This window comes from Pieris rapae, chromosome 7 (assembly GCF_905147795.1).
Source record: "Pieris rapae chromosome 7, ilPieRapa1.1, whole genome shotgun sequence".
In the NCBI taxonomy this organism is placed as follows: Eukaryota; Metazoa; Arthropoda; class Insecta; order Lepidoptera; family Pieridae; genus Pieris; species Pieris rapae.
This window is the reverse complement of record NC_059515.1, coordinates 2,878,427-2,905,679: the sequence shown is the minus strand read 5'-3', so window position 1 is coordinate 2,905,679 and position 27,253 is coordinate 2,878,427. Positions and strand designations below refer to the sequence as shown.

At 37.5% G+C, this 27,253-nt stretch overlaps 1 protein-coding gene across 1 annotated transcript in view; it reads left to right on the top strand.

Moving 5' to 3' along the window:
- Nucleotides 1-27,253, top strand: part of LOC110992775 — a 68,176-nt gene that overhangs the window by 22,778 nt on the left and 18,145 nt on the right. Inside the window, exons 9-37 of the mRNA XM_045628996.1 lie at nucleotides 7,864-8,007; nucleotides 8,253-8,327; nucleotides 8,687-8,764; nucleotides 9,451-13,146; nucleotides 13,378-13,593; nucleotides 13,956-14,138; nucleotides 14,209-14,409; nucleotides 15,366-15,656; nucleotides 15,976-17,127; nucleotides 17,201-17,536; nucleotides 17,609-18,868; nucleotides 19,032-19,337; nucleotides 19,558-19,872; nucleotides 19,963-20,280; nucleotides 20,363-20,674; nucleotides 20,761-21,072; nucleotides 21,143-21,454; nucleotides 21,543-21,863; nucleotides 21,944-22,258; nucleotides 22,339-22,662; nucleotides 22,755-23,063; nucleotides 23,277-23,597; nucleotides 23,681-23,995; nucleotides 24,218-24,541; nucleotides 24,663-24,977; nucleotides 25,058-25,390; nucleotides 25,483-25,782; nucleotides 25,861-26,187; nucleotides 26,281-27,219. Of these exons, the coding sequence (XP_045484952.1) occupies nucleotides 7,864-8,007; nucleotides 8,253-8,327; nucleotides 8,687-8,764; nucleotides 9,451-13,146; nucleotides 13,378-13,593; nucleotides 13,956-14,138; nucleotides 14,209-14,409; nucleotides 15,366-15,656; nucleotides 15,976-17,127; nucleotides 17,201-17,536; nucleotides 17,609-18,868; nucleotides 19,032-19,337; nucleotides 19,558-19,872; nucleotides 19,963-20,280; nucleotides 20,363-20,674; nucleotides 20,761-21,072; nucleotides 21,143-21,454; nucleotides 21,543-21,863; nucleotides 21,944-22,258; nucleotides 22,339-22,662; nucleotides 22,755-23,063; nucleotides 23,277-23,597; nucleotides 23,681-23,995; nucleotides 24,218-24,541; nucleotides 24,663-24,977; nucleotides 25,058-25,390; nucleotides 25,483-25,782; nucleotides 25,861-26,187; nucleotides 26,281-27,219 (13,950 nt within the window). The remainder of the gene's footprint in view (nucleotides 1-7,863; nucleotides 8,008-8,252; nucleotides 8,328-8,686; nucleotides 8,765-9,450; nucleotides 13,147-13,377; nucleotides 13,594-13,955; nucleotides 14,139-14,208; nucleotides 14,410-15,365; nucleotides 15,657-15,975; nucleotides 17,128-17,200; nucleotides 17,537-17,608; nucleotides 18,869-19,031; nucleotides 19,338-19,557; nucleotides 19,873-19,962; nucleotides 20,281-20,362; nucleotides 20,675-20,760; nucleotides 21,073-21,142; nucleotides 21,455-21,542; nucleotides 21,864-21,943; nucleotides 22,259-22,338; nucleotides 22,663-22,754; nucleotides 23,064-23,276; nucleotides 23,598-23,680; nucleotides 23,996-24,217; nucleotides 24,542-24,662; nucleotides 24,978-25,057; nucleotides 25,391-25,482; nucleotides 25,783-25,860; nucleotides 26,188-26,280; nucleotides 27,220-27,253) is intronic.

The window sequence follows — 27,253 nt, the reverse complement described above, 5'->3', positions numbered from 1 at the left end:
CACACCAGTAGCAACTGTTTACATGGTGAACACTGTAATTCCGGAGTATGCATACTTGGATGCAAGGCAGATTCAGACTGCATGACTAATCAAATGTGTAAAGAAACAAAATGCCAATGTCTACCAGGATTCAAAATGACACAGAATGAATGTATAAATGAAAACGAATGCGTAAATAATCCGTGTCACCCCTCAGCCCAGTGTATAGATGATATCGGTTCTTATAAATGTGTCTGCCCTACGGGTGCCATTGGAGACCCTTACAAATCAGGATGCTTATTGCCCAATCAATGTAGACGCGATAATCAATGCGAAGATTCACTTGTCTGTTTCCGAGGAAAGTGCACAAATCCGTGTGAAAGAAATGACCCATGTGGAACGAATGCTATTTGCTCAGTAAATAGGCATAAAGTAACATGTAATTGCAAAAAAGGACATCTGGGTAATCCATTCGATAAACGAGTGGGCTGTTTTAGGGTCGAATGTGTGGATGACACCGAATGTCCAAATGATAAATTTTGCCGATTAGAAAGTAACAAATGTTCAGGTGTGTAACTTTTTATGACGTTTTCTAAATAATATATAATAACGATTTAATTTAATTAATTATATCTTTATTGCAGATCAATGTGATGAAACAATTTGTCAAGGTGGCAGCTGTAAAATTATAAACCATAAATCCGTTTGCACTTGTTCATCTGGATTTGAATTAAACAATTCCAAATGTGAAGATGTAAATGAGTGTCTTACACACCCGTGTCCATTGAATGCAATTTGTGAAAATATACCCGGGTCATATGCTTGCACATGTGTAAATGGAACTGTTCTTGATATCAACACAAAACACTGCAAAAAGCCCGGAGACTGCTTTACTGACGAAGATTGTTCAGAAATGACAAAATGTAAAAAAAATCAATGTACAAATCCTTGTGACACTTCTCCTTGTGGTGACAATACTGACTGTTACGTATTAAAGCATGAACCTGTGTGCGAATGTCAAACGGGTAGTCATGGCGATCCATATAAGGGGTGTGTAAAATTCGAATGTGTAAAAGATGTAGATTGTTCCTCAGAAGAAGCCTGTGTAAATAACAGATGTAAAAACTCCTGTAGCATACCACGTGCATGTGGTAGAAATGCGAATTGCTTCTCCAGAAACCACATTGGCCACTGTTTCTGTGCACCTGGATTCACTGGCGATCCTGTTTTGGGATGTGTTCCAGTACAGTATTGTAACGATGATAGCAGATGCTCATCAGGGACTAAATGTATCGACAATTTGTGCCTAGGTTAGTAACTTTTATAATTATATACGTTTTTTGGTGAGTTCGTGCTATTCACTTACCTATTAAGGTAAAATTTAATCAATTATAACCATACTGACTGAAAGAATTGTCTGCCCTTAATAAAAGAAGAACCAATGCGTCATAATTGACATACTTTTCTTTTTGAAATTGTATCGAGTAGTCTAATAATCTAAATAGTTTCCTCTTTAAATTTCAATATTGTTTTAGGGCTGTGCAAGAATTCAAGGGATTGCCTTAATGATCAAGTCTGTATCCAAGATACATGTAGATTAACGTGCACAACAAATGATACGTGCCTTGACTCATACTATTGCTCTAATAGAATTTGTATCAAAGAAATAAAATGTAGCACCGATGATGACTGTTCTGATGATGAACAGTGCTCTGAAGACAAAAACGGAATACCACAATGTTCTAAATTATGTAACAATCAACCATGTGGCAGAAATGCTCACTGTATTGCTACTTCCCATAAGGCGTCCTGTTCCTGTAAAGAAGGATATTTTGGTGATCCAGTTCAAGGTTGTAAAAAAATTGAATGTGGTCAGGATAGTGACTGTTCAGATGACAAATTTTGCGAAAAAAATATGTGTAAAGTTGCGTGTTTGTCTCAAAACAATTGTGGAGAGAATACTGTGTGTTCTTCAGAAAAACATCAAGCCCTCTGTTATTGTCAACCTGGCTATACTGGTGATCCATCAACGGGTTGTCGACAAATAAATTTCTGTCAATCAAACCCTTGTAGCGATGGAGCACAATGCAACAATACTAGAAGTGGAGCCCAATGTGCCTGTCCCCAAGGAACGGTAGGCGACCCTTATGAAAAAGGGTGTCAAAAAGGCTCAGAATGTAGATTTAATAGGGATTGTCCCACCGTTGCACGTTGCACCGTTATTGATGGAATTAGAAAATGCACAGGTACTTTGATATTAAACTAATATATTAACTATTTAACATACTGTTTATATCCTTGTAAACAATGTTGGTTTATTCGCAGATGCTTGTGATAATATCAAATGTGGACCTAATGCTGAGTGTCTTGCGGCGAGACATTCTGGCCAATGTAAATGTAAAACTGGATTTACTGGAAATCCTTCAAGTGAAAAAGGTTGTCGACCCGATGAAGTTTCTTGTAATGCAAAAGACGATTGCCCTAAAAACCAATATTGCCATGAAAAAGTATGTCAAGGTAAGAAAACTTTCTATAATTTGTTATTTTTTAATTGCAAAAATAGGCTACACTTATATTTTCTTTCATTTCAGCTTTATGTTTACTTGACGAAGAATGTAAAATGCAAGAAAAATGTATTAACGGCCAATGTTTAGATCCCTGTAAAATGGAAAATACTTGTGGTTTAAATGCTTTATGCAGAACTGATAATCACGTTATACAATGTAGTTGTCCGAATAGATTTACTGGAAATCAAGACGTTGAATGCGTAAGAAGTAAGTACTATTATTAATTAAACTTTACTACTTAGAAATGAATATTTACTCCAATTATTATATATTCTTCATGAGGAATCTTACACTAATCAAACTGTTTCCAGTACCAAGATTGTGTGGTGGATCTGGAGAATGCGAAGATGGGCATTATTGTCAAGATTCAATGTGTGTACCTAAATGTACGGTGGACGAAGAGTGCGCAATGAATGAACGTTGCTCCAAAGGAACTTGTTTGCGTAAGCAATTTTAATATGTTTATTATTTATGTATCTTATTTTTATGTTCATTACTGTTTTATTGATTTTTGACCAACTTTTTCAAAAAGACGAGGTTTACAATTCAACGTGTATTTTTGGCTAAAATTAATTATTAAATTTTTCAAATATTTAAATATTTTTTTGTTTGTTGCAGTAACTTGTCGGGTAGATAACGATTGTTTCCTCGGACATATATGTCTTGCGAATAGCTGTCATTACGGATGCAGACAAGATGACGACTGTGGACCCGATGAATTTTGTAGAAACAATTACTGCCAAAATCCTTGTGCGAATGAAGTAAACCCTTGTGGACCTAACACGCGATGTACGGCGGTAGATCGCAAAGCTGTATGCTCATGTCTCGATAACTTAATACCAAATCCAACACCTAATGTTGGATGTGTACGTACCCCTTCACCCACTTGCAAAATGCATTCCGATTGCGCAACAGGATGGAGATGTGAAGACGACCGATGTAAGCCAGCTTGTACGCCTGACGGGACAGATTGTCTTCAAGGGGAACGTTGTGATTTAGGCGTTTGCCGATTCGCTTGTACCAATGATGACCACTGCTCCGATGAAGAAATTTGCGACGGCAGATTTTGTATTACGGGATGTAAATCTGACTCCCAATGTTCAAACGACAAAGCTTGTATTTCTGGCCAATGTAAGGATCCTTGCACCAAACCAGCCACTTGTGGTGCCAACGCACTGTGTTTATCAATTAATCACCAACCGATTTGCACCTGCTCTACAACTTTGACTGGGGATCCAAAAGTCGCTTGCAGAAGAATATCTAAGCCTTGTGATATGGACAAAAACTGCGGTGATGGATTTAGTTGCTACGGAAATATTTGTTATCCATCGTGTAGAAGGTAAATAAATATTGAATACTATATTAAATATATACTCTTTTACGAACTCTGATATATTTGTAAATTAATCTTATTGTCTTATATTATTTTAGTGATACCGTTTGTATGTCTAATGAAAAGTGTATTCGTGGCATATGCAGAGTGGTTTGTAATAGTGATGACGTATGTAGTGATGGCCATATTTGTGAAAACAGAATATGCAAACAAGGCTGTCGCCATGATAAAGCTTGTAGTGATGGACAGGCTTGTTTTAACGGGCAATGTAAAGGTATGTATAGACAAAATATTTGTCTTTTATGATTGGTATTGCTTTAATTAATTTAAACTATATATAAGCATAACCATATCCTATCCTGATCAATCGTAACTTTTTCTTTTGTATTACCATTTATGAATTCGTGACATTAGCTTTTTAGTTTTCAGTTTGATTTAATAATATTTTTTGTATTACTTTAGATTAAGGTTCTATAATTTTTATATACAATTTGGATGCACTCCTATAAATTTTTTTTTTTAGATTTTTCCCTTAATAGGGTTGCTTGGAAGAGATTAGTTAGTGTTAGCGATAATGCCGCCCTAATAATTTTTATGTCTTATATTATTTGTTTTTGTTTTATTTTTTAATGTAACGAAGTGTGATTAAATAAAATATAATGTTTATATTTTAGATCCTTGCAAGGAAGGCAATAGTTGTGGCACATGCGCTGATTGCAAAGTCATCAATCATAGACCTCAATGTAGCTGTTCAAGCAATTATACCGGAAATCCTCTCGTAGAATGCAAAAGAAAACAGTTACAATGTGACGGATTTTGTCCTTGCGATGACAGCGGTTTTTGCATTTCACTTTGTGACAATAACTCCGATTGTAATTGTGATGAAAAATGTCATAATGGCGGATGCAGGGTTATGTGCTCATTGCGCAATAAATGCCCGCAGAGACAGATATGTTCACAAGGAGTATGCTTACCGGGCTGTAATAGTAACAGAGACTGTGGAGATGACATGGTGTGCTCATCTAAGCAATGTGTCCCCGTTTGTCGTGAAAATTCTTGTGGGAAAAACGCTTTGTGTTCTTCAGCACGACATCGTCCCATTTGTAGTTGTCCCAGCGGGTTCTCTGGCGACCCTATTAAGGAGTGTAAAGTCTTTGAATGTTCTAACGACGATGAATGCGCTTTGGATGAGGAATGTAATGAAGAAGGTAAATGTAAAAATGTGTGTATACATGCTTGCGGAACAAACGCAATATGTAGATCGGTGAATAGAAGTCCTCAGTGTACTTGTCCTCCAAACTTTATTGGTAATCCAAAGCTTGAATGTGTAAAACCGACTGGGGGAACTTGCTCTCGAAACCCTTGTGGAGTTAACGCTCGTTGCCGGGATATGGAAGATGGAAGTTACGAGTGCACCTGCCCACCGGGCTGTGCGGGTAACCCACAACATCAATGTTTCTGCGGCACTATGATGCCGTGTGCTGCTAAAGTTTGCGGTACCAACGCACAGTGTCGAATTGGACAAAATCGAGAGACACAATGCTATTGTCCACGCAATTATCCAAACGGAGACCCAAATATAGAATGTACGTATTAACATATATAACTTATATGTACGCGCTTCTAATTTTATTGCTTGTGCGTATTACTAATTAACTCGTATGTTATAGGTACTCAAGAACGCACTATTGTTGATTGCCGTACGACTGGATGTGGTGTTAAAGGAGAATGCTTACGAGAAGGGGCAGAGTTTGTATGCCGATGTGTTCCCGGTACGGAAGGCCAAGCTGATATAGAATGTCACACCAGTGAGTTACACACATTTTTTCATGCACATCACTTGTAAAAATGCACGTTTGAAGTTTACAAACTATAAACTTTCATTTTATATTTTCCTTTTTTTGTAAAAAAGTAATAATTATTTCTATTTTACTTAATTATGTACAAACTTAGGGAGACTTCTCGTTTTCTAGATGCACAATTTCAGGCATTAATAATGCATTGGGACTGAAATGTCCCATATAAGTAAAAAGTATAGATTCTATAATTTAGGGGTCGTGTCAAACAATTATCAACATCGATAGTGAGAAGGTCAATAACATTATATAATTTTAAAAGAATCACAAAAATAATTATTATATGTTATCTTTGTGACACGATTCCTGAGTTATGTAAAAAAATAATTTCTCAGTGTACAAAATGTATACATTAAATTAAAAATGACACATTTTTGTCGATTATTAGTGGAAGCATTCTCACCATTCGTGCTTGATTTCAGTCAGTAACATTTTGTTCGGCTTCATGTACATATCGCTTCTTTATAATATTCCTACCGTTATATATTTCTGGTCATAAAACTATCAGTTTCAAAAAGCATGCACTGTCTCGTGAGAAAGTTTCCTCTTCACGGCTGAAGGTACAGCTCTTTCGACTCTGCTTTCTTCTTTCAAATCTTCCTAGGTATCGAATGTACGAGCGACAAGGACTGTCCTGTCGACAAGGCGTGCCTCAGTTTGCACTGCGTGGATCCGTGCACAGTGCGCGGTGTGTGTGGGGAGGACGCCCTGTGTGTTCCTGTCATGCATAGAGCGCAATGCTCCTGTCCACAATGCTACGTCGGACAACCCAGACTTGCCTGCCGGCTGGACCCCACCTGCAAATCTACTTCGGATATAAATAACACATTCACATGCTCTGACACCAAGCCCTGTCCGTCAAAGTTAGCTTGCGACTTAGCTACGAATTACTGCCGTAACCCCTGCTCCGACTATCACAGCTGTCGGCCGAATCAAAAATGTGAAGTACGTAATCATCAGCCTGTATGTGTTTGTCGAAATGGCTTCGCCTTAAACGAAAGAGGTGAATTGACTTGTGCTCCTGAACACGCGGAATGCACTAGAGATGAACAATGCCCTTCTAACACACTTTGTAAAGATAATAAATGTGTGAATCCATGTTTGGCATCTAGAGAGTCAATGTGTACGAAAGGAAAACAATGTGAAGTTGTGGAACACAAAATTATGTGCTTGTGCATTAAAGATTGCCAACCATCAGTATCGATCTGCTTGAGAGACACCGGATGTCCTCAAAACCTTGCGTGTCGAGATTTTCAATGCAAAGATCCTTGCATAGGTGCATGCGGAGATGCACCTTGCTCTGTAGAAGATCATCACCCCGTTTGCAAGTTCTGTCCCGCCGGTTTTATACATGATGAAAAACATGGCTGTATTAAAGGTAATTTGTTTTTTGATAGTGATTTGAATGTGAAAGTATTTAGTAATTTTATATATTTTAGATCTTGACTTGAATGAATCTTAATAATTTTTTTCTTCATATTCCAGGAAATATTGATCGTATCTACCCTATGTCTTCATGCCGTTCTTATTTCTGTTCTTCTATTCTAGCTTGTTTGTATTTCTTTCAGCGGTTTAAACGCCTTTATACGTAAGGTAGTCTGTGGAATGATATAGTATATTGTTTGAGTACTTGTGTGTTATATAACTATTGGTGGTTGTGTGCTTGGGTGACTATTAATGCAATGTCTAATGCTTTCGCGAATTTAACAGCCTAAAGCTCCCACGAGACAAAGTGAAAATATCTAACAAAATGCTTTAACTATGAAATGCCTATCTTTATATTTATCTGTATAGTTTATTGTAGATAGATGAACCTATGTATGTTATATATTATGTTAATTTCAGTAGGCACAATTTAGTACCAAAATTAAAGTGAATAGTTTAAACTGTTGCTTAAGCCGATATTTAAAAAATAAATGAAAATGAATTTACAAGTCTTGTACTTCTTCGTGTACAACTATATAAACGTTAAATAATTGTAACTAAAGTCTTAGCCTTAATAAAGAAACAACAAAATACCGTGCAACGGCATACTTAGATAACGTCGAAAAATGTAATAAATGATGTGGATTATTTTAAATCTCAATCCATGCGCCATAATAGTAACTTATAGTCAACTCTACCACAGCGTTAGGATGCAGTGCCCATGAGCAATGTGCTTCGGGACTCGCATGCATTGAAGGCCGCTGCTCTGACCCATGCGCACAAGGTGGTCCTTGCGCTGGTGGACATCATTGTGCAGTCGTTGATCACCAACCTGTTTGCTCTAAAGGTAACTTTGTGTGTCTGCTAGGCCCTCAGAATCTAATTTCATGTAGACACTTTCTTGCTCCATGTATCGGTGTTAAAGTCAGGATAAACGAACCTCTTTGTATTTTAATATATTACACACTTATTAATTATAAAAAATTATTTAGATTTGAGTTATGAAAAGCGTAGAAAACATCACTGGGACAAACTTAAATAGGTTCATTTTAAGGTAAAGGAATCACTAAAAAAACCTTGTTTCTTTTACAGTATGCCAATGTCAAACATCGTCGGACTGCGCTAGGCATCCTAATACTAAATGCGATGGATGTGTTTGTATTCGTGGTAAATATGCATTTAGTTATTCGCTTATAGTTATATTTGTTTCTATTGTAATACGAAAGACATTCTGATAATTAATATGAGTGTTTTTTCAATTTATTATAAAACAAATCGCCAACAACATTTCTTTAGCAGGGACCTAACACATTCAATTTTGAATAATTTAACAAACGAACAAGTTTTTATTTATGTATTTATTTATTTGCAACACCGTACTATGTATTTATTTCGGAACATGGATTAAGTATCATAATCTGGTATCATAAAAGCCGACTGATGTTGGCTTAGATTTTTAAAATGTAAAGGTGGGTCCAAACAAGCTTAGTATGTGTTCTTATGTATTTATTTGAATATTTGTGCAGATGAAAAGATATCAACGAATTGCGCACATTGCCGCCCAGGAGTACCTTGTGATCCGTTTTCTGGAGCGTGCATGGAAAGTAAGTACTATAAAACTATATATTTGTGTAATTGTCATATATTTAATCTTACTAAATATTTATAATTTTTATTAAGGGTTTACTTATCTTGATTTACCTATCTTACTCACGCATTTTATTTGTTGAAGATTGCAGACTTCTACTGTATAGCTAGCAAGTCTGCGCCTATAATTTGTGAATAGCAAAACTCCAAATGAACTGGTTATTGCTATTGCCTACAACGTATCATTTTGTCCGATATAACGCCACGAAGTACTGGCCACGTTATCACGGCAGACCCGGTTAAAATGTTGTTTTCAAAAAATCCGATTACGGAAGTTACACTGAGGACCTTAGACGCTGTAGATATTCTTTTGTAGTTGTAGTCATTATTGTATTTATTGCATATTTGTTGCGCATTTTCATTGGCTTGCACATTTGACGGTTTTATGTACAGTTTTTGCTTTCTTTCATTATTTTACATTTTAATCCACATACTGCTTGACTTGGTGATGGGATAATGTAGTTCATGTGTGAAATTTATTTGTTATTGTCATGCATTTTAGGCACAATTATTAGTATTAATTGCAAAATGAATATTAACAACCCATTTTTATTTTTAAATGCTTCTTAAACTTATTTTCTTAGCCTATTTGTTTTTAATGGTTTGTATATTGTTAAGACATTTGTATTATTTTTATTAACAGATGCTCGGCCTATACATGTCCCACTAACCGAAAGAAACTCCGATACTACCACAGATCAGTATTCAACGAGTGAATCAACTACTAATACTTTAGAACTAACTAGTTTGACCTCAAAATCCCCATACAGTACCGTTATGACTTTTGACATTACAGAGACTAATGAAATAACAGATACAACTTATGTAGTAACGGAAACAACTATTCCAGAGAAACGTTCAACCATATCTATTACGGAAAATTTCTTTGATTCAAGTGCTACGTTAAGTCAAGACTTAGGTAGTTCAATAACCTCACCACCTTCAGAAAATCAAGAATTTCTGGGCAGTGATGAGGTGGTTGCAAGTAAAAGTCAGAATACAACAACTGCAAAACCTTACTTAAAACGTAATGAAACCAGCGGCACTCATAAACGTGTTAATGAAAATAGAAATACAAAAACTCCAGAAAATCGAAGAAATCTACAAAATACGTATGATTCGAATTTTAAAACTGCAGTTACAAATTCTATAAATATAACAACAAAACATCCTAATAATGAAACACTTCAAAACGATCTACCAACAAAGAAAACTTACAGTGTAGAAAGAGGAGATCAAACTGTTGAAATACCAGATATATCAACTACGGAATATGCTTTAATAAGAGAATATATCACAACACTAAATTCGCAAGAAGCTGATCATAGCAGTACTTCTGACATCGTTACAATAAATCAAAGTACCAAAGAACAGTTTGTGACATCATCTGGGTACTCACTAGGAATAAAAAGTACCCCCTTTATAACTTTAAAAGAGAATAGTGAAGCCACAGTGACTAATACAACACCTCAAACTTCTACTTCTAATTCAAAAGGGACAACTACAGTAACTGAAATAAACTACAGCATTACGCCACATCCTGGTGAAGATAGTGTTGATAAAGAAATAGAAAATAAAGCCACGTCCTCAGTCACTGATGCCTCAGAAGTACTTAATACGGAAATATTGGATGATTATGATGACATTAACTATACTACAAGTCGCATAACTGAGTTAAATCCACAATTAAATGACAGGCGAACTAATATTCCGGTAGAAGTGGAATCAAGTACAGTCACCACATATTTTGATACAGATAAATTAAACGTAAATAGTCAGGAAACTATAACAACATCTCTAAGTGATCAGATGGAAACACATACTACGGAAAGTTTATATACGAGAGAAGACGTACCTATTTACAACACAGAAAAATACACGTATAATACTGAAAATGTATTGACAACATTTGAAACTTCTTCTGTAGGTCCTAACGAAGTAGTGACCGGTCAATTTGATTCCATTAATACCAATGAAGAAGAAATGACAAACACAAATTCAATGACAACATCAATTTTAGGAACCGAGGATATATCACAGAAATTCGATAGTACTATTCAAGATATTGAGTATACAAATACAGATTCTACTTCATATATTCTTGGCGAAAATAACCATAAAACACATTTAAGTACTTTAGATAACTTTGCAAACGTTAATACTTTTGTTGTATCTACTGAAAGTGCAAATCAACCAGAATTAGAACATACAATATCTAAAAGCTCTCGAGAAGTGGAATCTTCCACGAATTCAATAAGCCAACAAAAGTTCTTTGACAATACTGAATCTTCTGCTGAAAGTAGAACAACTGCTGCAAATCAGTTAATTATATCAGAAACCAATCCAGATCAGTATCACTACACAACTACGGAAACGACACAACAAATGAAATTACTTGAGGGGACAAATGAAAATGAACATATTTTTACCACGGCATCAACAGTTTATGATTCAAAAAATATACCAACTGATAGTTTAATAGACAAATATGATCAGTATACAACTGGAAACAGCACTGACGTCGATATTAAATTCACTACTGATTCTTTGACTGATGTTACATCAACAAATTATAAAGAAATCAGTATGACAACAGAAAATATTCTTGATATTTCAGAAATAATCTCTACAGAGGCTGGTATACCAACAATCAAATATAGTGGTAGTTCTGGTTATACAAATCCAACAGGCTTAAACACAGCTCTTAATGTAGAAACAACTACAGATAGTAGAGAAGTGAAAACTTCGTATCTGGAAAACAGAAACGATGGTACAACAACATATAGTGATAATATCACAGGTATTGATAAGGCATTGCATCTTACGAAAAAAAACCCTGTTGAAAATATCTTTTCTACAGAGCCAATACACAGTACTTATGAATCAATCACAGAATTTACCAGTACAACTAGTAAAAATTTCGGTGTTAATGATGAAAATGAAGGAAAAAGTACATTACTTACAACTAATTCAGATGTTACTCAAAAGGTTTATAGTGTAGATAATAAAGTTACAAACAATTCTGAGGTGTCTGATATTTCTGACATGAATAGCGTTGAAACAAATACAGATTCGTATGAATTGTACTCATCAACAAACAGATATACCGAAAAGAATGCATATTTCACAGAAAAAGATACACGTGACAAACCATACATTGAATATTTAAGTACAACTGCTTCGACTACTTTAGATACAGAAACAACAGAAGAAACTTCTTTAGATTTTACATCCTATGACACAACAAATATTGAAGCTATTGCGACAACACAAGACCATATGTTTACAGAGACAACTTCGGTTATACAAGATATAGGTAATAAGAAAAATTATTTACCCGAAACCACAGAATCAACATCCACTGAAATGATTGAACAATCAACGGTTCAGAACCTAGACCATGAATCTGACTCAGATGTTCCTTACACTAGTATAACGCAGCTAACAAATACCTTCGAATCTTCAACGAATTCATATTTAAAAGATACATTTTCTACGGGAATGGATATGGTTGTAATAAAAGAGGAGGATAACAAAAACCCATCGATAGAGGTTATTACGAAACTAAAATCTAGTACGGCTTCAACAATTACTGTTGATGATGATACCCAAACTACACAAGTAACACCCAAGGAAACGAAAACCTACGGAATTGATATTACATCAACAGAAAAATCTAATTTATTAATACTTACAACATCATTTCAATCAATAGATAATGATGTTAAAACGTCTACTCCAAAATATGAAATTGGAACCACACTTCCTCTGGAAACTATGAACATTCTAACAACTCAATCAGGCATGTATTCTGAGTCAACGCAATCTACAACAGATGAGGTCACTTCTACCGAATTAAAAAGTGTTACCTCTATTGCTTTTGATGAAATAATTAGTAAAAACAAAATACTCGAAAGCCATGGGTATACATCCACTTCTACCGACACAAATGACATAACCACTAATTCAAATATTGATACAACTACAGAAGCTTCTGAGGTAAATAAAGGAAAAAATAAATACCCTTCTACAATATCATCAACTTTCAATGCATTTTCTGATAACTTATCTTCGAGGCAAAAAGACACTGATATTTTCGCCTGGACTGAGACTACTTTATTTACTGAATCGACACAAACTTATGATTTTGATGAGGTGACGACTAGAGTTGATTGTACATTTGACATTGACTGTAATATAAACCAATCTTGTCTAAACGGGGTTTGTCAAAATCCGTGTGAGGTCCAGAGTCCGTGTGTACAGAATAAAACCTGTAATGTTTACAACCATGTAGCAGTTTGTGAGTGTATCGACGAGGCCAGGGACAACTGCGTTAGAGGTATGCTCTTTTTTATAAAGCATATTTCTATACAAATAATTATGTTTTTACACATAGGCATAAAGTTCTTCGTCTATTATCTGTCGAGTACGTTGTTATATCGGACAAAATGTGTATAAATAAGAAATATTTTCAACTGTACAAAATATATCAATAATAATGTAAATAATAATTTCTAAGATCTCAAGCTATTTAACACACTAATTATTAATAAACCATGTAACATACTAGAATCACCTGGGACAGCTAAAGCACCAGAACCTTGTCATTCTGATCGCGACTGTATAGAAACCGAAGCCTGTTTTATGGGACTATGTCAAAATCCATGTGAATTTGATAATGTGTGTGGAACCGGAGCTAATTGCAATCCCGTAAAACAAAGACCCATGTGTTCATGCCCAGCCGGGCATGAAGGAGATCCAGCTGTAAAATGTTCACCTAAAATAAGTAAGCTTCACTTTGTCTCAAATCCTAAAATTAAATACAACTCAATATGAAGGTATATTTACAAACTCTGTAATGTTTAAACATAAACTTACTATAAAAAATACTACATTGAGAAGAAGTATAGTAGGTATGTATTTATTTACAAGTAGACATGGTGTTATTTTTTGGAAGAAACTAGCATGCTAACATATGAGACCAACGTTGAATACATTTCAAGTAATGAGGAGTGACAAGATCGCTAATTGAACTAATTACACAGAATTAATATTAAGATGTATAAAATAGTTTAGCTGTACTATATCGTTCTAGGAGCTCAGTGAATTGCATGTGTAAATATAAATATTTTTTTACATTTCACTCAGCCGGTTGCACTCGAAATGAAGAATGTCTTGTGACGGAGGCTTGTATAAATAATGCATGTCAGCATCCGTGTGCGATACACAACCCGTGTGCACCTAACGCCGTCTGTATAAACACAAATCATGGTTCGGATTGTAGCTGCATCGAAGGGTTCCAAGGAAATGGATATGTAGGATGTGTACCAGGTAAGAAGATGGATTTTAATGAAATAACTTAGAAAAAACAGAATGTGTTTTAAATTAAAAAAAATTTTAGTGGTTGAATCTCGATCAGTTTGCCAGTATAATGAAGATTGTCCTCCGGAGCTATTGTGTGACAGATTAAACAGAGTGTGTATTAACCCATGTGCTGTGAATACATGCGGTGATAATGCCGAATGCTACCCTGCGAGTCACGGTATTCAATGCAAATGCTTAGCTGGTTTTACTGGAAATCCCTTCTTGGAATGTTATCAAGGTAACTGATTTAATATTAATGTATTAATTTTATTTAGTTTATATAAATATGTCGGCGGTAGTTCATAGTTGGTACAAACGAGACAGTGTTATCGAGCGTAATATATAAATGTTATTATTATATGTCTAATATTTAAAAATAAATACTTTTTACCGTCATTTGTGAATCATACTTGTTTGTTAACGGGTATAAAAGAGTGGAGTTACAGTGGCGTAGTCCACCCCTTCGACTAAAAAGGCTCGCAGGAGGCCCCGACACATTCTAACGGATCCGGATGATCCAATCACATTGGCAAACAACAAATTAAAAGCCGCCCGCGCGGCCAATAATAATAACAATAGCAGTAAACAGAATAATGTTAAAAACTGCCTTCACCGGAGCAGGCGAGGACCGATACTTCGTACTTTGCTCACTCTTGTGAGCTTCCATCCAGCCCTTCTGGCGATTGACCACCCGGAGATGGCCCGAGCCGAGGTTCGAGGAGTCTCACAGGAGACGCCCTTGCGCGAGTCGCAGGAAACCCGCCCATTCAGGCCAAGCTAAGCTCGCCAAAACAGCCCGTGCTAAAGGCCCTTAAGGCCAACAGCGAGATTACTTAAAAAAAAAGTATCGGCACGCATTGTTTCTGATTGCATGCATGGACCGGAGTCTTAACCGACTGTCACCTCGTTCTCTCTCACCGCTAATCAGTGTCCACTATATTAATGGTTTAATGTAGGATAACAATGATAAAACGATTTAGAAGATATTTCTAACCTTATTTGTAAAATGATATACCCACTTTTATTGGTCAAATTATTGATCTCTGATATGATATTACTATATCTCGTGTTATACTTCTGATGTCTGGGCCTATTCCGACATATACAAAAAAATACAAAGTGGGTTCTTGACGTTTAATACGACTTTTTAACGACGCAACAGTAATTTGTATTAACATGTATTAAATTTTTTAGTACAAGGATGTCGATCAGACAACGAATGTCCAAATGCAGAGGCTTGTATAAATGGTAAATGTGATTCACCGTGCCGCTGCGGAATCAATGCCGTTTGCGATGTAATAAACCATCGTGCGTCCTGTAAATGTTTACCTGGATTCTCTGGGAACCCATCAATTGGTTGCGAACCACCAACAAATCCATGTGTTCCAAATCCATGTGGTATTAACGCTTTATGTGAAAATGACAATGGTAATCCCATTTGCTTCTGTCCTAAGGGTTTAACTGGAAATCCATTCAAAAATTGTAGTAAGTATTAAGTATAATATATACATTATTAATTATTATTAATTATAATGTATATGTATGAAATCGCAGAACCGCAACTAGGAGACGTATTACTCCACCTGTTTCATTGATCACTTTATTTTGAACAAGAAAATCTTATGAGCGACACTTGCACTTATTGTGTCGCTCATAATAATCACGAAAAATAGCGCAAATGCAAAAGAACCCATTGATACACGCTGGGGATTAAATGTAGGTTAGAAAATAATCCTAATCACTAAGTCAACGCTGTCACATCTTGATAAATCGTTAAATTAAGTTATTTTTACTACATTTTCAGTTCCTGAAGGAAATGAATGTGAACCTAATCCATGTGGACCAAATACAGGATGCAGGGTGATAGAAAACAAACCAGCGTGTTTCTGTTTGCCGAACTATGAGGGAAACCCACCCCGTCAACCATGCCAACTACCAAATAATCCTTGTAATCCATCTCCTTGTGGGCCTAATACACAATGCACTGTGCTATCTAACGGTTTCTCAAAATGCACGTGTTTATTAGGATATGTAGAAAGTCCAAATACTGTGAGGGGTTGTGTGGAAGCCAGAAATCCTTGCGAACCTAATACTTGTGGTGTTGGTGCTCGTTGTGATGCAAACAGAATCCCAGCGTGCTATTGCCCTGAAAATACTATCGGTAACCCTTATAAGTCATGTAATCATCAAGGTTACTTACCACCTGACGTATTATGTAAACCTGGAAAATGCGGAAGTAATGCAGATTGTTATGTCAGTAGTAACACTGAAATGTGCTTTTGCAAAGAGGGATTCTTCGGCGACCCGGATGTAGGTTGTCATCCACTACAGAATCCTTGTAGTCCAAATCCTTGTGGGCCTCAGGCGATATGTAATGTAAACTATGAAGGCCAATTCTCCTGTTTATGTCCAGAAGGCAGTACTGGGGATCCTTACAGTTTGAATGGCTGCATTTCCCGAGAGTGTGAAATAGACGACGAATGTCCATCTAATAAGGCCTGTATTGGATACACATGCCGTGATCCTTGCCCTGGAGTCTGCGGTATAAATGCTAAATGTTACGTGGAAACTCATCATCCCGTCTGCGTTTGTGAAGATGGTTATGAAGGGAATCCCCTTATTTGTTGCTTACAACCAGAAAGTCAAAAATCGAATAGGCCTTGCACAAGAACTACTTGTGGTATTAATGCAATATGCCAAGATGTTGGCGAAAAGGCCATTTGTGCCTGTCTACCTGAATTCCATGGTGATCCTCTGATAGAATGTAAACCAGAATGTATAATGAACTCAGATTGTTCATCGGGCGAAGCTTGTATAAATCAAAAATGTGTTGACCCATGTGATCACAACAACATTTGCGGAATTAATGCTGTATGTCTATGTTCCGATCACACGGTGTCGTGCTTGTGCCCGGAGGGATACATTGGTGATCCATTAATACAATGTCTTTACCGACGTAAGTAGAATTTATATAATATTACGTGTTTCTTATGTTGTTATTTTATATTCATTGGCTTTATTTGTTACAGCGATTATTATAATACCAGATAATACTACAGTACAACCATGTTCACCGAATCCTTGCGACCCTAATTCTTATTGTGACACATATGGTGATAAATTTGCAGTGTGCGATTTATGTGTTGGACCCAACTCTATTAACAATCCTGCTTGTAGACCAGAATGTCTTTTAAGCTCTGACTGTATGTTTGATAAGGCTTGTATTCGAAACCGATGTGTCGATCCCTGTGCCGGTTCTTGTGGTCTAAATGCTGAATGCACGGTCTATCATCACGATCCTATTTGTCGCTGCAAACCTGGCTTTGAAGGAAATCCGTATGAGGGTTGTAAAGTAAATACTCAAGGTAAGTAATGCGAAATTTTGTTAATATCATATTACTTGGAACTTTCTTCTTATAGTGATGTTTTTATTTTAGTTATACAACCGAAGCTATGTGATAATACGGCATGCGGACCTAACGCCGTATGTGACGAAATAAATGGTATACTAACATGCCAATGTCTCCCTAATTTCTACGGAAATCCGTATATTTCATGCAGGCCAGAATGCGTTGTGAACAGTGATTGCAGTTCAAATAAAGCATGTTTAAATAATAAATGCGAAAATCCTTGCAAGGATATATGCGGAATAGGGGCGCAATGTGAAACCGTAAACCATCACGCCGTATGCTACTGTCCTTCAAATCTTACAGGCGATCCCTATATTAGGTGCCAGATACAACACAAAATACCTTCTACTTTGTCTAAATGTGATCCATCACCGTGTGGTGCATACAGTCGTTGCTTAGTGTCAGAAACAGGGTTTGCTATATGTTCTTGCTTACCAGGATTTAGAGGAATACCGCCAATGTGTCAACCTGAATGTGTGAGCAATTCTGACTGTGCACAAATAGAAACTTGTGTAAACCAACAATGTGTTAACCCTTGCCAAGGGAGCTGTGGAGTCGGGTCTAATTGCATCGTAGTTAACCATAATCCAATTTGTAGTTGTGGACCCGGTGCAACGGGAGATCCATTCGTAGCATGTACAGCGTTTGTTGACGGTCCATCATCTGAAGAAAATCCATGTGTGCCCTCACCTTGTGGTCCAAACTCTGTTTGTGAAATAAGGTCAAACCATCCAGTATGTTCTTGCCAGCCAAACTATTCAGGAACTCCACCTTTCTGTAGACCAGAATGTGTAATTAGTCAAGAATGTTCACCAAATCAAGCTTGTATTAATGAAAAATGTAGCGACCCATGTGTGGGTGCTTGTGGAAACAACGCTAAGTGTAACGTTATTAACCATACACCATTGTGTAGTTGTTTGGAAGGTTATAGGGGCGATGCATTTATTGGATGTATTGCAGTAAGCAAAGACGAAAACGTATCGCCATGCAATCCATCACCGTGTGGTGAAAATACTCTATGCACCGTCATTAACAATGCAGCTCGATGTTCTTGCATCCCGCCAAATATTGGTAATCCGTACGCGGGAGGATGTCGACCAGAATGTATTTCAAATTCAGATTGTCCTAACCACCTGGCGTGCTTATCCAGTCATTGTAGAGATCCTTGTCGAGATTTATGTGGCCTCAATGCACAGTGTCTGGTAACTAACCATGTACCAGTATGTACATGCTTCAAAGGATATCAAGGTGATCCATTTTCTTCGTGCAGACCAGAATATAAAACATGTAAGTTTAACACTTCTTTTAAATAAAACCCAAAGAGTAATTTGGATATTCCGCAAAGAAAAAAATAGCGCGTCGTTTTGTTAATATTCTCTTTTATTTAAAGCCGGTCATGAATTATTACTTATTGTTGTAATTAAATAGTATTCTTTTAATATGATTTCAGCGGTGCCATTCAATCCATGCGAACCTTCTAGCTGTGGACCAAACAGTGAATGCCATGTAGTAAACAACCGTGCTGCATGTTCCTGCCGTGTTGGATATCTAGGTGCTCCTCCCAGCTGCAGACCGGAGTGCGTAGTTAACTCCGACTGCCCTCCTACTAAAGCCTGCATAAATCTAAAGTGTAAAGACCCCTGTATAAACAGCTGTGGACTCGAAGCTCGTTGTCACGTCATTGGGCACAACCCTATTTGTACCTGTCCTGAAAACATGCCTGAAGGCGATCCGTTTATTAAATGTTATAGAAAGAGTAAGTGTTAATAGTATTAATTACCCTAATTTCATAAAACTGAAAATTCTATCAATTTTCTTATAAACTTATTTATGTATTTAGAAAAATCTTACATCTTATTTAACTTTATTAAATAATAGTTTGTAAATCGTAACGTGAAAGTTGATTTAGTGACATTATGGTTTTTTGTAGCGTAAGTAATATGAGTAAAAATTACTTAAAATAATAATGATGTTAGGTATTTCGACACCGACACCAAACCCGTGTCTTCCGTCGCCGTGCGGACCACATTCAACCTGCCGTAGCGAAGTTGGCCGCGCCGTGTGCGCCTGTGAACCTGGAACATTGGGAGCGCCACCCGCATGCCGTCCGCAGTGTCTCATCAATCAAGACTGCCCTCTCGCCCTCGCGTGTCTCAGGGGTACTTGCATCAACCCTTGTGTCGGTTCTTGTGGTTTCAACGCGAAATGTTCCGTACAAAACCACCAGCCTCTATGTTCCTGTGACGATGGTTATTCCGGAGATCCTTTCGCTGGCTGTAGTCCATTTGAAAGTAAGTTTATGCTTTTTTCTGCATTCTTAAGCTTTGGTAGTTATCACTGCATGAAAACTTGTTCATGAACTTTTTCCACCCTACTTTCAGTTTCTAAAGAAGTTCCTCGACAACCATGCAATCCTTCACCTTGCGGATCTAATGCGATTTGTCGGGAAAGGAATGGTGCAGGTGCATGTACATGTATAGATGAATTTTATGGGGACCCATATCAGGGTTGTAGACCGGAATGTGTTATGAATACAGATTGTGCTCCGGACAGGTCTTGCTTTAATAATAAATGTGTAGATCCTTGTCCGGGCACATGTGGGCGAAATGCTGAATGTAAAGTGACCAATCATGCACCTTCATGTTATTGCTTGAATGGATTTTCTGGAAATCCTCTTCATGCATGTAATCCCATTATAAGTAAGAATCTATTTCTTTATTTTCCTTATACTTTATCTAAGTTCTTTATTGTTATTTCTTTATTTACTTTTATTTACTTCAGCTATCCAAGAACCTGTCAATCCTTGCCACCCTTCACCATGTGGCCCGTATAGTAAATGCCGAACTTTTAACGGTCATGCTGTTTGTACATGTCTCGATATGTGTGTGGGATCTCCACCAAATTGTCGGCCTGAATGTATTGTGAGTTCGGATTGTCGACCTGATAAAGCGTGTGTTAATCAAAAATGTCAAGACCCATGTCCGGGTACTTGCGGTGTAAATGCAAATTGCCATGTTGTCAATCATAATCCAGTTTGCAGTTGTTTTATTGACTATACCGGTGATCCATTTGTGCGATGTTACTTGGAAGACAGTAAGTTATTTTGATTTAATTTTATTCCCAAAATTTAAGAAAAAAATACTATTACTATTCATTATCATTTATAATTTTTTGCGCAGAACATATGGTGCCAGTCGACAATTGTCTACCAAGTCCCTGCGGACCAAATTCTCAGTGTAAAGATTTAGGTGGAGTACCAGTGTGCTCATGTTTAAACAACTACATTGGTCGACCACCAAATTGTAGACCTGAGTGTACGTTAAATTCTGAATGTCCCAGTAACTTAGCATGTATATCTGAGAAATGCAGCAATCCATGTCCGGGCTCGTGCGGCATACATGCTACGTGTAACGTTGTAAAGCATATCCCCATATGCACATGTGATAAAGATTACACTGGGGATCCATTTTCCGGTTGTTATTTAACTCCAAGTAAGTGTTGCGACAACCATAATAGGTACTAATCATCCCAGATTTATTAACAAATGCAAATATATTACAGTTACTGAATCAAAACTAGAAAGCCCATGCTCCAGATCACCTTGTGGTGCTAATGCCGTGTGTAAAGAAAGACATGGGGCGGGCTCATGCTCTTGTCTGCCCGATTATTATGGTGATCCATACGTGGAATGTCGACCAGAATGTGTTCTCAATTCCGACTGTCCCAAAGATAGAGCGTGCATTAATAACAAATGCAAAGATCCGTGTCCTGGCGTTTGTGGTATGAATGCGGAGTGTCGCGTAAATAACCATGCACCCTCTTGTGCATGCTACCCTGGATACGAAGGAAATCCGTTTACTTCCTGTTTTATCAGTAAGAAAAAATATTATGTAGTACTATGTTTTATATTACATTTAAAAATTAATTCATATTTTTGATTCGTATTTGTAAATCGTTTTAGGCCAAATAGATAAACAGAAACCCGACCAGCCGTGCAACCCATCGCCATGTGGACCTAATAGTATTTGTCGAGAAAGTCATGGACACGCGATTTGTGCTTGCCAGGACGACTATTTCGGTTCACCCCCTTCTTGTCATCCCGAATGTATGGTTAGCAGCGACTGTATGCCAAACAAAGCCTGCATTAACAAAAAATGCATAGATCCATGTATCAGTGCCTGTGGGAAAGACGCGAAATGCAATGTTGTGAACCATAATGCATTATGTAGTTGTCCCCGTAATTATATTGGTGATCCATTTATACAATGTGTTTATGATCAACGTAAGTGTTTTCGTAAATAAACCAAATATAACATAGAAATTATCAAAAATTTAATAATAACAAAACCTAAATCTTTTAAGGTCCTGAACCAAAACCGTCACAAAATCCATGTATTCCTTCTCCATGTGGACCAAACTCACAATGTCGAATGGTAGGTGAAACACCAGCTTGTTCATGTACCGCCGGTTACGTGGGCAGGGCCCCGAATTGTCGTCCCGAATGTATTTATGATGAAGAATGTCCTAGTAATCTTGCTTGTATTCGCGAAAAATGTATGTCACCTTGCGATGGTTCTTGTGGCGCACACACTGATTGTATGGTTATTTCACACAAAGCTGTGTGTCGTTGTCAAGATAGCTATACCGGTGACCCTTTTAGTGGGTGTTATTTCATTGGTAAGTCTCATTTTGGTAAAACCAATAAAGTTATATATGTTTACACCAAAATATATTATATTGTTTCACTTTCATTGTAGTGACGGTTGCGAATGAATATGAAAGCCCATGCGATCCATCACCGTGTGGTCCAAATTCGTTATGTACGGAAAAAAATTCAGCTGGTGCTTGTACATGTGTCCCCGGTTATTTTGGAGATCCATACATGGGATGCCGTCCAGAATGTGTGACAAATAACGATTGCCATTTCGATCAAGCTTGTTCCAACAACAAATGTGTAAATCCTTGTGAAGGTGCTTGTGGAGTAAACGCAGTTTGTAATGTAGCACACCATACTCCCGTATGCTTATGTATTGATGGTTATATAGGAAATCCTACGGTATCATGTTATCCGCAGAAAAAAAGTTAGTAATTAAAATATGAACTCAGTTTAGAGTATATGGAATTGTACAGCTGATGATGCAAGTTTTGAATAAAACATTTCATACTGTTTCAGTACCTATTGAAGAAAACCCCTGTGCACCGTCACCATGTGGCCCATATAGTAATTGTAAAGTCATAGACGGACATGGAGTGTGTTCGTGTCAAGGGGACTATATAGGGTCGCCCCCTACGTGTAGGCCAGAATGCGTTACAAGTACAGATTGTCCTCAACACCAAGCTTGCATTAAGCAAAAATGTAGGGATCCTTGTCCGGGAACATGTGGAATTAATGCGAAATGCCAAGTTATAAATCATAATCCTATCTGTACATGCAAAGCAGGATTCACGGGTGATCCATTCGTTACTTGCCAGCTGGAACCAAGTAAGAAAATAATAATCGATGGCGTTAAAAAATATATTATAATAAAACCGTTAACAAAATGTGTTGTTGTATTTTATAAAAAACCCTCATTTAAAGTTCACTTATAATTTCTCTTATATCTTGCTATCTTATACTTTACTATTCTATATCAATTTTATTTATTTCTTTTACCAATGTTTGCTGTTTTCTATACTTGTTTTCTTTTTTCCTTAGAACCTATTCTTGGGGTGCCTAAGGGAAACCCATGTGTACCATCGCCGTGTGGCCCTTATTCGCAATGTAAAGTAGTTGGAGAAGCGCCTGCATGTTCATGCTTACCAAACTATATTGGTGTCGCACCAAACTGTAGACCAGAATGTTCTATTAATGCGGAATGTCCTGGTAATCTTGCATGTCAAAATGAAAAGTGTGTAGATCCATGTCCGGGATCATGTGGCTTTAACGCTGAATGCACCATCGCAAATCATATAGCACTCTGCCATTGTATCATTGGATATACAGGTGATCCGTTTAGTGGATGTTCTATCATCGAACGTAAGTTTTTTTGTGTTAGGAAATTTATAAATGTATGCATACCACTTAATTTGAAGTATAATACAAAATTATAATATTAACAGATGCTAAAGACCCACCGCCAAACCCATGCAATCCATCTCCGTGCGGTGCTAATGCAATATGCAAAGAGAGAAACTTTATTGGTTCGTGCTCCTGCCTTCCTGAATACTTCGGTGACCCATACACCGGATGTCGTCCTGAATGTGTTTCAAATTCAGACTGTGACCGAAACAAGGCGTGTTCAAATAACAGATGTAGGGATCCATGCCCTGGCGCCTGTGGGATCAATGCGGAGTGCAGAACTATTAATCACGCCCCAACCTGCACCTGCCTTATAGGATACACAGGAAATCCGCTAACAAAGTGTGACGTGCAACGTAAGTGCTTAATAATTTTTAATCAAGTCATTATTAGTGTGGCCTTTCTTATGAGAGTTGCCTCTCATATCTATGACTTCTTTTTTTTACTAGACAGACGTTTGACCACAATCCCATCTGTGTGTGTGTGTGGTAACCTGGGCCCGTCTATGTGAAACATCATTATAAATTTGTGGATTATTATGTATATGTTGTAATTAAAATATTTTTAATATTCTACAGTTGTATCAGAAAGAGACGAGCCACAACTCAACCCGTGTCAGCCATCACCATGTGGACCTAATAGTTTGTGTCGTGAGGTCAACGGTCATAGCGTTTGTACTTGTGAAACCGGATACATCGGAACTCCACCTACTTGTCGTCCTGAATGTATTGTTAGTTCAGAATGTCCACAAGACAAAGCATGTATTAATAAGAAATGTCTGGATCCTTGTCCAAATACTTGTGGGTTGAATGCACGCTGTCAAGTTGTTACCCACAATCCAATATGCAGTTGCACTCCTGGATATACTGGTGATCCCTTTACAAGATGTACATTGACAGAAAGTGAGTATGAGTAAATAATTTAACATTCCGTTCTAGACTATGTTTTTAGGGTGTTATATAATCATAACAAATTATAATAAATGAAAGGTTACGGTGTCAATTTAATATTTAATTTTCTTAGGGACGGTACCAACTAACCCGTGTGACCCATCACCCTGCGGGGCAAACTCGGAATGTCGTGTGATAGGTGACCAAGCGGCTTGTTCTTGTCTACCAAATTACATTGGAAGGGTACCAAATTGTCGGCCAGAATGTACAATCGATCCTGAATGTCCTAGCAATGCAGCCTGTATTAACGAACGCTGTAAAGATCCATGCCAGAATGCCTGTGGATTAAATGCGCTATGTATGACAGTGAATCATAAAGCTATCTGCAATTGCCAGCAAGGTTTCACTGGAGACGCCTCTAGGAACTGCATTCAAATTGTTATTTCGTGTAAGTTTAGACATATTTTTATAGCCCTTTGTTATATTCTAATAACTTGTATACCTAATTGATTTATTTTCTGAAACTAGCGACGGAAATGACACCGACCTCAAGTCCATGTACCCCTTCGCCGTGTGGACCAAACGCGGAATGTCGTGAATTTAATGGAGCGGGTGCGTGCTTCTGCTCCGATGGATATGAGGGTGACGCCTACAGCTCGCAAGGATGTCGTAGAGAATGTGAAAACAATGATGATTGTCCATTAAACCTAGCCTGTACGCGTTTCAAATGTATCGATCCCTGTCCGAGAACTTGCGGACAATTTGCACAATGCATTGTTGAAAAACATATACCAGTCTGCACTTGCCCCAGAGGTTATACTGGGGACCCATTCTTCCAGTGTAAACGAATAGTTTTGGAAGGTAAGGCAAACAGAAAATTATATTTTATTACTAGGAACTACAAAACTTTTATCAAAGTATAGTTATTAAAGTTAGTGACTCATTCTTTTTAGACGTTCCACCTTCAAACCCATGCGAGCCTACTCCCTGCGGTCCAAACAGTCAATGCAGACAAGTAAACATGCAAGCGGTGTGTTCGTGTTTACCAAATTATGTTGGCTCTCCGCCATCATGTAGACCACAATGTATTGTAAATAGTGAATGTGATTCATCGAAGGCGTGTATTAATCAAAAATGTGATGACCCCTGCCCGAACACCTGTGGCTTGAGAGCACATTGCCAAGTCAAGAATCATAACCCTATTTGTACTTGTCCAGCTGGCATGACTGGAGATCCGTTTACACAATGTTACCGTAAGCATTTTTTATTATTTTTTATTATATTTTTATGTGATTAATTTAAAATTCAATGATGAAAAATTTGTATTACAGAAATTCCATCAAGTACTACCGAACGTCCTCCTTCTTGCACTCCTTCGCCCTGTGGACCCCACTCACGGTGCCAATTGTTATCGAGTGGTCCTGCTTGTTCTTGTCTGCCAGGATATATTGGCTCACCACCATCATGTCGTCCTGAGTGCACAATTAATTCTGAATGTCCGGCTTCTTTAGCTTGCGTACGACAAAAATGTGAAGACCCATGTCCAGGTTCGTGTGGAGTGGAGGCCAATTGTCACGTCTTGAATCATGTAGCAGTTTGCGTCTGTAATGAAGGCTACACGGGAGATCCATTCTCCAGATGTTCTCCAATTAGTGAGGGTAAGAATCGTTCAAATGATGACTATTGTAATTATGTTTTTCGGAATATAAAGTACTTATGTATTAATAAAACTGTAAAATCTTTTTTTCCAGTTCCTACAACCCCTACCCCGCTAGATCCATGTAATCCGTCACCTTGTGGATCAAATGCTAAATGTGATAATGGCTTCTGTACATGTTTACCAGAATATAGAGGAAATCCTTACGAATCATGTCGACCGGAATGCACTGGCAGTCAAGAATGTCCTAGAGACAAAGCTTGCTTCCGCAATAAGTGTCAAGATCCTTGTCCAGGTGTATGCGGGCAAAATGCCAAATGTGATGTTATTAACCATATACCAAGTTGTTCATGTATTGCTGATTATACCGGAAATCCTTTTGTTCATTGTCTACCAATGGAAAGAGAAAAGTCTAGACCTAACGACCCATGCCATCCATCGCCTTGCGGACCGAATAGTATCTGTAAAAATGTAGATAATACAGCCGTATGCGCTTGTGTAGAAGGCTTCCAAGGATCGCCACCTGGCTGTAGACCCGAGTGTGTTGTCAGTTCTGAATGTCCATCAACAAAAGCGTGTGTGAATAAAAAATGTGTTAATCCCTGCATCAATGCATGTGGTCTGTTGGCACGTTGTGAGGTTATAAATCATAGTCCTATCTGCAGCTGTAACGTTGGTCAGACAGGAGACCCATTTAAGAGCTGCTTTGACATTATAATAATACCAAATGATCCCGTCGACGCGTGCAATCCTTCACCGTGTGGTCCGAACTCGATATGTGTTGAAAGAAATGGAAAGGCTAATTGTCGATGTGCCGATGATTATATAGGACAACCGCCTAACTGTAGACCAGAGTGTGTGATTAATCCAGACTGTCCTTCCAATCAAGCATGTATAAGAAACAAATGTATAGATCCTTGTCCGGGCTCCTGTGGAGTTAATGCTGACTGTATTATTGTCAGTCATACAGTCTCTTGTGTATGCCGTGAACTATTTACTGGAAATCCATTTTTACAATGTGTACCACAAGAAGGTATAATATTTTTAAATTAGTTGAGTTTAAGTAT